The sequence below is a fragment of the Rhodnius prolixus genome, unplaced genomic scaffold, assembly GCF_049639745.1.
Source record: "Rhodnius prolixus isolate KJV_2025 unplaced genomic scaffold, Rpr scaffold_2, whole genome shotgun sequence".
NCBI lineage: Eukaryota > Metazoa > Arthropoda > Insecta > Hemiptera > Reduviidae > Rhodnius > Rhodnius prolixus.
Genome location: NW_027411592.1, coordinates 40,981,128 through 40,992,718, shown reverse-complemented (window position 1 = coordinate 40,992,718; position 11,591 = coordinate 40,981,128). Strand labels below are relative to the sequence as shown.

The 11,591-nt window shown below is 29.8% G+C and overlaps 1 protein-coding gene and 1 long non-coding RNA gene across 4 annotated transcripts in view; one reads left to right on the top strand and one right to left on the bottom strand.

Moving 5' to 3' along the window:
- Nucleotides 1-1,289: 1,289 nt before the first annotated feature.
- Nucleotides 1,290-11,591, bottom strand: part of LOC141449670 (uncharacterized) — a 36,197-nt gene continuing 25,895 nt past the window's right edge. Inside the window, exons 2-5 of one of the 2 annotated variants that reach the window (XR_012455640.1) lie at nt 4,048-4,244; nt 2,502-2,672; nt 2,307-2,409; nt 1,290-1,865 (exon numbers count right to left, since the gene is read on the bottom strand). This is a non-coding gene — a long non-coding RNA (uncharacterized lncRNA). The remainder of the gene's footprint in view (nt 1,866-2,306; nt 2,410-2,501; nt 2,673-4,047; nt 4,245-11,591) is intronic. The other variant, XR_012455639.1, reaches the window with a different exon arrangement.
- The window catches only part of LOC141449669 (uncharacterized), a 52,695-nt gene continuing 42,833 nt past the window's right edge, over nt 1,730-11,591 (top strand). For both annotated transcript variants that reach the window (XM_074119321.1, XM_074119320.1), the window contains exon 1: nt 1,730-1,868. In XM_074119321.1, coding sequence (XP_073975422.1) covers nt 1,775-1,868 — 94 coding nt within the window. In that variant the 5' untranslated portion in view covers nt 1,730-1,774. The remainder of the gene's footprint in view (nt 1,869-11,591) is intronic.

The following is an 11,591-nucleotide window of genomic DNA, read 5'->3' as shown; positions in this document are numbered from 1 at the left end:
AACTTTCATTAAAAGGGTAAAGCATAGGTTTGCTTATAATATGAGAAGTAAGATTGGCGTAAAACGCCAAATAATATCAATATCTCAAATAATATCTATGTATATTCGTCTTTGATAGAATTTATTAAACAATACAATATTTAACATACAGTTAGTTGTTGATTGGTTAATAGTGTAAGCACTGATACAAAAAAAAAAAAAAAAAAAAACTGACAGACTCTCTAAACCTAATCTAATTGCATTACTCTAATCTCTTTGTATAAATCTATACACAGACTATTACTGATAATACGATTTCCTCGAATGGTTTGTAGCTAGCTAGTGAGCCTGCAATGAATATTAATTAATAAAAATTTCCAAAATACAGTAGTGTGCATCTCTTGCTGTGCATGGTTCATTGGGAATGAACAAATCCATAGTGAGTTGGAAATGTCCACAATAAAAGACTTAATGAACAGAAAAATACTATTTCTTGGGCATTATCTTCAGCGGCTGGACAATACCACCGATATTGAGAGAAACAGACCGTTGACGTCTAAAACCTAAACACAACAGTACTTACTTTAAGAAACGTATTATAAATTTAAGCAGAACTTATCAATGCCGTTCACACTATCCCACAGTTCGTCAATGCCAAGGCATTATCTTCCAGGACATGATAAAGGAGCTTTAATTTTTATTTTATCTGTGAAATTGGCATAAGGTCATACTATGTGTTCCCGGTTAATAGTTTATAAAAAATGTTTGGTTTTAATAATTACATTTTATAGCACTTAAAGTCTTTAACTTAAATATTTTCGCATTACTATTTGATTACATAGGCAATTTTTGAATTGTAAGTTACAAAACTCAGCCCTTTTTACACCGTACTAATTGTAATATCTTGGAACCTATTCTTTTGAAGTAAAAGCTCAATTGGAAAAAGATAATGTTTCATTTGTTTTGTTTATGCCTTCGTAACCAAAAGCTATAGAAAGTATGGAAATTGTTTTGTTTGATAAATTAACTTTTGGTGATTTATATCCTCTATCATGGAATCAAGTTTTTGTTTTCTTCATAATGCATTTTTTTTTTTACAAAACTGAATTAAACATTTTTTTTTTTATAATCGTTCAGCATCATCTCCACAATTCCTTTTTCTGCAAACATGGTATGCTAAACTCTGATGATAATCTTAATCTAGAAAAATTCGTACGGAACTATTCATAATTTAAAGAAAGTCAGTTTTTTAGTAGAGAATGTAGATCAATTTGTTAATATAAATCTTGGCAGTTCAGACTTTTAAATAATGATCGCATAAATTATTTGAATTTATTTAATACATTACTTTCTTTAAAAAATTAAAAAAAACAAAAAACAAAAACAAATCTTTTATAGAGAATAAATGTACGAAGTATTTGAGCTGGTAAACTTTGGCAAGCAGAAAAAGATGAAAGATTTAAAGAGATTTATTACCGGTAAGATTACTTTCATATTACATTATCAAAGCAGCATTTATTTGTTTTTAAATTTTTATTTTGTGATATTGCTTTAAAAGAGATGGTTATAACTAAGCCAAGACCTACCTCAACATTACTAATAGTGGGAGTACCCAAACAAATATCGAAGGAGAGTCAAGACGATATATCAAGTCAAAAGAAAGTGAACCTGGAGGAGGGATTCCCTTCATCTGCGCCCCTCTTCTTATTCAGAAAATGTTGGTACAACCGTCGTGGTGTTCAACCATACAACCAAGTACAGATTCTGACGTTTCTTAGTTCAGTTTACATCTGATATGCACTTCTGTTCGAGTCTTTCATGCACCTTTGTATTCCTCTTCAATGGATACGTCTTTTACACAGCTGCTACACCTCCATGTCCCTGTCCTGGTAAAGTTTTTATATATATTATATCTGGTTTTAATGTGTATAGGTTTGATATATACGTGTTTGATATTTACTGTATATAATGTTATTTCTTACGTTTTTTGTGTAGGGATATGTACAAATTAATAATAATTACCCAAAAATCACTTTACCAAATATTCATATGCACTGATTTTTTTTTTGTTATATATACTAACCCAAATAATCCTCCTCAAAGAACTACTCATTTTTTCCCTTTATAAATTTCACATAATTGTATCAAATTTAACAAACAACTCCCACTAGATGATTTAACTTTAATTTCTGTAAAACTTCATTGCCTTTTCGGCTAATTATTAGTAAAGAAAACAACCCCAAGGGGGGTATTACTTTAAGCCGGTTTTTGCCAAAGCCATTATGAAATACAAATAATTATAAAACAACTACTTGAGCTAAACTTACAGTGAGGTGTAGACCAGTAACCACATCTTCAAGTCCTGGTTTATCCTAAAGATAAGTCTTTAACACATGAAACACTGATAGACCAAAAAAATGTATAAGGAACCTGCGGAGCATTGATTGGGTTGGCATACCCCAGACAAAGGACAATCTCTCTATTAAATTGATTTGTGCACTAAATACTTAGCTGTTGCCTACCTTCTAATTAATAACCCTTTACAAAGAAAACCACATGAGGAAAAAAGTTTACGTCTTAGTGGGTTTTCTCAGCTACTACTTCTACATAACAAACACTCAACAATTTTCGTTGTTAATATTTCTATTATTTTATATCATCGATTTAAGAGTGATCGGTTTTTTCAAGTTTGTCTGCAAACAAAAAAAAAAGAGTGATCTTTATTTTATTTATTTAATTAGGAATTTTTATCTGGTCTAAGATTCTGAATATGCACATTTAAATTGTCGAAAGGTTTTTTAATACAATTTTTTTACTTTATATCGTATTTACCACGTATTCTATTTCATTAAAAAAATTGTAAATTTCAAACTTTTTATGCGAATTAGTTTAGAATAAATTTCTTCTGAAGTGATAACACTGCACAAATGTAATTCCTTAGAAAAGTTTAACTTTGTTTTGAAGCACAAAATTCCTCATTTTATCGCCTTATTAGACAAAGTACAGTGGAATTATGTACATTTGTGAAAATAATTATCAAGCAATTAAGGAATTGGTGCAGTGTTATCACTTCAGATGAAATTTATTCTAAATTAATTCGCATAAAAAGTTCGAAATTTACAAACAATTTTTTTATTGAAATAGAATAATTCGTTTTTAGCTTGTACGTGATATAAGGTTAAAATTCTGTAGCTTTTTAAGTGCAATGGCAGCTTAATGCTCTGATCAAATTTGAGTATGAATATCTTGAATTTGCCTCAAGACTTGCAAGTTACCACGTATTTTAAATATTTTACTTCCAAGTATTTACGTTTTTATAATTATTTAAGCATTTATTTTATAATGTTTTACAAGTTTTCTTACTCACAAGCTTGGAGTTGTACATAATAATTGTCATAGCAAATGAAAACCAAAATTAAGAACAGCGGCCGTTGACCAGTTATTTTATTTTTTTAATGATTTAAGGCGCGTCAACATCTAAGGTTATTGGCGCCCGGTGCTTTTTTCAGTGCACTGCCGGCCTCCGGACAGTGTTCTCTCATTACAGACAACACTGTCCATCACCGGACAGTGAGCTGTAAGAAGCTCCTAGGAAGTTGACCAGTTATTATTATTATTATTGTTTTATTAATAATGAGTCTTTCTTTAAGATGGGGATGTGTGCAATAACAAATTCAACTCAAATTGGACTTCAAAACTAATGACTAATTCAAAATAATATTGTAAAAAGAGAATAATTACTTTAAATTAGTCAAATGAAGTAAAGTAAGTCAAGGAAACTTATTTACTTTTTGGTCAGCACTTTTGAATAAGTTTGAGGTATCACTTTAACCAATTTACAAGCATATTTATTAATGAAGTAATGAGGATTTCTTAACTCTAAACCATATGCTCGTTATTGTGAATATTATTTAAGTTTTCCTTGAATTACTAACTACTTGGGGAGTCTGACTAAGCTTGTTTTGAATTTATAGTATTTTTTAGATTTTTCTTTAATATACCTAGGATATATCTAAACAGGATTTAAAGCATATCACATATTTCAATGTCTTTTGTATTTTTGATCACCTCAAAAAAGATAAAGTCGCTTCCGAACACCATAGCCAAGTAGTTGAAGTGAATTTAACTGGATTAAACCTTCGCATATAAGATTTTTCGCTCACTTCAATTCAGGAGATTGGGAACAGTTCATCCAATTTTTAATCCTAAAGAAAGTTAATTAAGTTTTCCAAATAAATATGGCTTCTTCACCCATAATTTTGAACCTACGAAAAAATAAATAATTTTTTTTACTTACCGCTCTGTGTCAATTCGCAAAACTTCTTACTTTAAAACATTGTCCAGCATACTCCTTTTTTATTGTGCTACTGCATGGATTAATTGATTGGAGCCTGAACACTTTACGTCAACGCAGCTTTTCAATATTGGACATGGGCGTTATTTAGAATTTTTGATTGAACTAGAGCTTCTAATCGAAGCACGCGAAGGTATTTTTTGTGAAAAGTAATACTGCTTGCATCCAAAAGAATAAAATATAAATTGGATGTATAATAATGACTTGCATTCGTAGAGAATGCGCCGCTGGTGTATCACTCTGATTATGTTAATTTTTATGTCATCAATTGTGGTTAACGTTTGTTATTTTTTGTGTTACCTTTAATTATCGAATTGGTTTAAATATCTGGACTCTAGATCAGTCAGAAGTACCATCTTGACCTCTTGATTAAATATTTAAAAAACGGTTACACCCGACAGCCAACCATTTTCTAAGAATATATAATTGGAGTTCTATCCTTTAGGGTGCCTATAAATGGGAGTGTTGAGCGAAAACAAGTGGACCATGTGAAAAACAACAGTAGATAGGCAACAGCTAATCTCCAAAAACGGAAACAAAATTAAATATTATTTAAATAATTGGAAAGAAAATGATTTCACGATTTTTAAACATGTATGTTTAAATATATTAATATATACCATATATATTAAATATATATGGTCTGTAAAAAGCGTTAAATAAACTATTAGAACGATAAAGTAAGTTTTATTGTACGTACTTACAAGAAAAAGTAATTAGGAAACTGGCCAACTTGTTCCTCTTGCCATAAAGAGAAGACTCTGGAAATAAATCATAGGCGCACCTATTTATAGCAACAGTTCGCCCATTAGAAGAATTTAAACCATTTATTTGGTTCATTGTAAGTAAAAGTACGAGAACGATAGAAACCACCTCACTATTCATCAAACTATTTACGTTTCTATTTAAAATAAGAACGGATAAATAGTTCCTAGTAATTGCTCCGATTTAGATCTATAAATTTGAAAAACTATTATTTTTCTATAAAACAAGATTTCTTATTTACCTTCCTCTTGTATAACTCTTTTAGAGAATTTCAAAGCATATTTCTGCATTTTTTAAATAGCTAAATATATGATTAGTTATTCTGTTATTTTTAAGTATTTATTTTTATCTTGTACTCACGTTATTTAAAATAAATCTTATTTAAATGAATAAATAAAAATCTAATAAAGAAATTTAACATATTTATTTATTCTGTAGTGTGAGACGATAATCCTAAATGTTAATCAATTAAAATTAAACTAAACTGAAACCTGAACATTTTGTCACTTAAAGTAGGAGAAATTATTACAAACTGATTCCTACAGAATTAATATTCTTTAAAAATTTATTTTAACAATCATTACAGAAAATCGATTGAAAATCACAAAAATCTGGAAGAATCTGAATTGATTTTCTTTTAGTGCAGATTTGTGATTCCGATTTTTTTTTATTTAAAATTTTTAAAATGATATTTAAGACGCGTCTATTCTCGTGGGCCGGCAAGAAAGGTGACAGAACTTGCAACTTCAGTTTTAATACATTATTTAGTATCAATGTTGTCTTGTAGTAGCAAAAGTGTCGTCAAAAAAAATCACATCTAACTCTAACCTACTAACATCAAATTACCCAAATTTAACCAAAATCGCAGACTATAATGCAACAGTAATCTTTGTATTTTTTTTTTTTTTTTTTTTTTTAAGTCATAAATTTGTATTTATACGGATATAACACCGCGATTGTATATCTTTTATTATTATTTGATTACTATTATACATTTGAGTAGTGAAATTTTTTTCCCCACAAAGATTTTTGAATAGAGTTTTATTTCATTATATTGACTGTAACATTTAAAAAAAAAAAAAAAATCTATAATTTCAGTGTCGGAGTCCGAGCAATACCAAGTCTAGTGCTTATACTGAAAATGTTGATGTACACTACCAAATTGTATTTTTTTAATTATTATTAGCATTACTAGCATAAAATAATACAATTCCATAGAAAAATCGATTATAGTTTCGCAAATTTGCAGAAGTCCAGATTTAAAATGCATTTGAGAGAACTTTTATGAGAAAATTTGAATTTTAAATGAAGACAACAAAAATGAAACAGTTTACCTTATTTGCCTTTTTGACTCCGTTACATTTTAAAGTAAAGTGTCCAACCTCTTAAAAGACTTCCCCATATTGTTTTTCGATGAACAACCTTTCTGTTGCTCTGTAAATTATGCTGTATGAGGGTAAATATCTAGGAATAAATGGTGTTAACATTTATGGTTTTTGACGGACACGCTGGAGTGACTACTACGTGTTTGATGTAATGATTGTTTGTTATTCATTAGCTTAGCCATAAATATATAACCAATATGGAAACTTGAATAAATTATGTGTCCATATTAAAGTTTATGCAGTTCGCTTTATTTCCTATTTCCGTATAAATATATACTTTTCATGTTTAATAACTAGTTAGGGACATTGAGTATATGCATGCAATAAAAGACAACCTATCTCTGAACGATCATCGTTGTCTTGATTTAAACAAAAAGAAGTAAATTTAATAGATCATACGAAAGGACTCCTTTCCTTCTCCTTCAAAAATTGAACTAGAAAGCGGGAATTCAGCTCAACTGAAGAAATAAACAGTATTATAATTGTCCATATTTTCGCAAATTTTACAGGGTATCTTTAAGATATGTTGTTAGTCAGATTTTGAATATTTTTTGGAAGGCAAAAAATCATTTATTCATTTTAAACTCTGAAATTAGGGATAATCAATTTCACAGATCACAAAATAAAAACGAATGAATTTTTTATTTTTATACATTTCATGTAAGACCATTTATTTACAAAGATAGCATTAAACTCTTCGTGGATTTTTTCCTTCTCTGTGTTTGCATCAAATGTCAAAGATGAAGGTATAAATAATTAATAGGTGTAGCTGTAGAAATATTAAATTTTGTGTTAAACTATTACATATATTTAGAAAACAAATTAATCGAAACAAATCTGAAGAGTGGTTCAAGTTTCTGTTGAAAGTCGGTTACATGAAAAATCGTTTGTAATTTATCTTATCCTTATAAGAGAACTGTGGATAGGGCAAGCTTAGAAATCCCAATAGAACTGCCCTCTTGCAAAATTAGCTGTTCAACAGAATACGGAGTTCAGAATACGGGTTCTCATTAGAAGAATTAATCAGTTGGAAAGCCAAAATTCAAGACATTTTAGTAAAGATTAGAACAAAATTAATAAGTGAATTTAAAATAAAAGCCCAGAATAGTCAACACTATCCAATATATAAATTAAATTTAGAATGTAATCTTTTATACAAAACGCTAGATTGCCAAACCGTGAGCTGGATAATTAAATGTAGGGGAGAATTATTATATTTAAATAAATACTCTTTTGGTGCTAGAATTAAATTATGCTCATTGTGTAATCTTGATGAAAGAATTGAGGATGTTTTTCATTTCATAGCTATTTGCCCAATCCTACGAGAATTTAGAGTTCAATACTTTAATAAAAAACTGTTTACGTATGATGAATTTATAACAATTTTAAATAGAAATAATTGGACGAATTTGGTTAAATGTTGTAAACGGGCCTGGGCGTATAGATACATGTTAGTGAATGAATTCAACTATTAGAGGCCAAAGATTAGTTCTGTTTAAATCTCTGAAATATTATGTTTGCATGTTTTTTCGTTAAATATTCTTTTTACTTTAATTTTAAAAAAACTTCTGTTTCATGTCTACAATTGATTTTATCATTTTTCTTTTTTTTCTTCTCTCCTTGTCATTTTGTTTTGCTTTTTCATTCCTCTGTTTTTCTTATTTATTTAGGTATTTATTTGTTTCTTTTGGTTTTTATTTAAATATTTATTTATTTAATTATTTATTTTGTAAGAAAATTGAATTTAAAAAAATTGATCATATTAAAGAAGTTTATTTGCAAGACAACTCTCAGACGGTCGTCATGACCATGAGTATGTCCGTCGCCAGAAAATTTGTATTTTGTTTAATGTGTGTGATAATTTAATAAAGACTTTATTATTATTAAATCAGCTGAGGTTTTCATTTCGTAATCTTATTTTTGTGGCATAAAATTTGCTCGCTTATTTCTAAAAAACAAAACAAAAAAATGGCATTTCCAACTCAGCTGTTAAACTTTTGTTCTACAATTTCTTAAAATATAAATGTTTATATATTCCCGTATAATGGAATTATTAAAACAATGGATAAATATTTTTTAAATTGATTAAATAAACTCTCAATTCGTTCCAAATTAGCCATATCAGTCGCGTACAAATACAGAGATCTAATTTGTAAATTGTTGACCTAATAAGATGTTTTCTTATAAAAGATAAGATATAAATTCAAGGTTTGGTGTTAATAAACATTTAACTATTTTAAATAGTTATATTAATACAAAGAAATTATAAACAAGCTTAAACCCTGCAGTTTTGTGCCTCAATTCTGCATTCCCAACCAGGCACACCACATCAATGACTACTTTTTACAGTTTCCTTCAAAACCTGATTTTTTTTTAATAGCATTTACCGCATTTCATCAAGAAATCTTATTTGAAAATCTTATCTTAAAAGGTGATTGATTATAATAGAAATAGGACTGTTTGGGAAAACACCAGACATAACCAATTTAAAAACAACACTTGTAGAGTCTGGTGGAGTTAGAGAACAATTTGATTACTTAAAAGGTTCTTCAGGAACTCCTTTTGATGTGCCTTCTTAACCGCAATAACTATGATAATTCATATATTGTAAAAATATAAAATAAATAAACTTTAATCGCTTACTTTTAGAAAACAGCTCCATAGAATTTCGTTAATGTTAGGTAGTTCCTTCCAGCTGGCATTGCCTTGTTATTTTAAGTGGTGATTTAAGGTTTTCTTCGATACATATTACAAAGTAAATTAAGCCTTGATTATTTATAAATAATCGTTATAACCTGCGGTTGTTCTATCTGGAATTGTTTCACAGATTTCTGTGATTGTTTCTCTGGTTATTCCAACTTAACTCGAAGCATTTTTTAAGATTCATCTTTGTAATTACACTTTGACTCCTTTATGAGTGTCATTTATAAAGTAATCGTCTATGATAAATGTGAATTGTTAAGTTAATTTCAAATATTCTAATTTCTGTTCATTTTTTATCTCCTTACCGCTTGCGTTATACAATTGGAAATTGTGTTCCTCTTATAGTTTTAGAACTACAATTGCAGCAGGTTGGCATGATCATTCATTTCCTAAACTTATCATATTTATAACTAGAAAAAGAACTTCTCGAACGGACGGCCTATGAGCCATTGTCTAAGATTTGAAATTATTATATTATTTGAAAAGTTTCATTGAATATTTTACTAGAGTATTTTATTTCTTTTTATTGTAATTATTTAATTTGTGTTTAATTGGTTTTAAACCGTAATCGGATATTATTCTGTTTAAAAGTACATTTCATGTAATTTGTATAAAATATTAAATGTCATCATTTATTCATTCATCGTGGACGGCGCCGGAAGCACATACTTGATTATTAACTATTTTTCTAGCGAATAAAAAGAAGTTGGTGACTGACACACTCTCACAAATGTGTTGTGAATGTGTCAGTCTTTAGTGTATGATTCACTGTAACTCAAAAACTAAAATAAAAAATACAGAATTGAAATCTGATATTTCTCTGAGTTTTCTTGTTTAGAGTAAATACTATGCTTTTGGATTTCAGTTCATTCATTCTCCACTTCTGCAGCCAACACTCTAGAATGTTCAGGTGAGATTGTAGAGCACGGCTTGGCTTCACGGGTTCTAGATGAGTGGATAGAATTACAAGTTTTTAATTAAACTTTATATATTGATTGCGAACATATAAATTTACAACTTTAATCTGAAAAATTGTCCCCATTGTTCTGTTAGGGTTGTTAGAGGGATGCTTAGTAGAGTGAAAATAATTACATACATATAACTCAAATGTTGGGAATTTGAAAAAATTCCAACCAAAAGATTTTGTTGCCTAATTGACAATTAGGGTTTTGAAAAAATAATAAAATCTTTAATTGCAAACTTAATAACAACCTCAACAATATTTGCAACACTCTTCCAAAAGTCATTATTATTTTGTTCTATTTCTTTTATCAGTAATCAATAGAATGAGTTCGGAAACAATGAAACAGAAAGTGCAAAACGTTTAGTAGAAAGTCCATTTGCTGTTGATAAATGAATTCATCCATTGTCTGTACGTAGAAGCTATTCATTAAAAGTACCCAGCTGGTATGAAATATTTTTCTCTTTAACAGCGAAGGATTTCCACGGACAAATCTTTATCTGATCCTAGATAAATTCTTTCTTTGATAAGATTTTTGATAACGCCGATTACTTGTATGGTCTAAAAGTTAGTTTTAATTTTTAGCTATCTAAAGATAGCATACATTGCAGTCAAACTCACCTCTTCAATATTTACGGCTTTTAATTTAGAACTCCAGTAAGTTTTCACAAAAATCTTTTAATGCAACTTATACCTGCAATAATTGTTATACAAATATGGGTATATAAAGCAACTCACTCTGGAATACTACATTGGAGAAGGAGTGATGTCACTTCATTATTACGAACTTGCTTGAGATTAAAAAAATGAAGTTAATAGCTGTCATTGCTGTTGCTTGAATAGCTATAAACAAAAACTACTACTACTAAGTAGCTCTGCAGCCCGGGGTGGGCCTTGGCTTCCTTAACAATTCGACTTCAGACATCTTTATTGACTGTTTTTGCTTTCCATCCCCGATACTCCAAGGACTCTAAAGTCCTCCTCAACAACGTCAAGCCAACGTCTTCGCGGTCGGCCAACTCTCTTCTTCATACCTATGACGGTACCACGCAGCAGTCTGCTCGGCATCCTGTCTTCTGGCATTCTTGCAATGTGGCCTAACCATTCCAATCGTCGAGCCTTGATGAAACGGGCCACATTCTCAGCCCCATATAGAGTATAAAGCTCACAGTTCTTTCTGGGTCTCCATGTGCGAGAAGTAGTGTCGAAAACTGGACCATAAATCCTCCTTAAGATCAAAAACATTTAGACTATTTATCACGGCAGATGTAAACGTTCATGTTTCAGCACCGTGTGTAATAACCGGCCTGATTAAGGTTCTATAAAGCCTTGTCTTCGAGGTTCTGGACCGATAGGAGGTCTTAAACAATTTCATGTTAGCAAAGTAAGCTCGGTTTGCAGACATTATTCTCCCATTCACTTCGCTTATCATTCTATTTTCCTC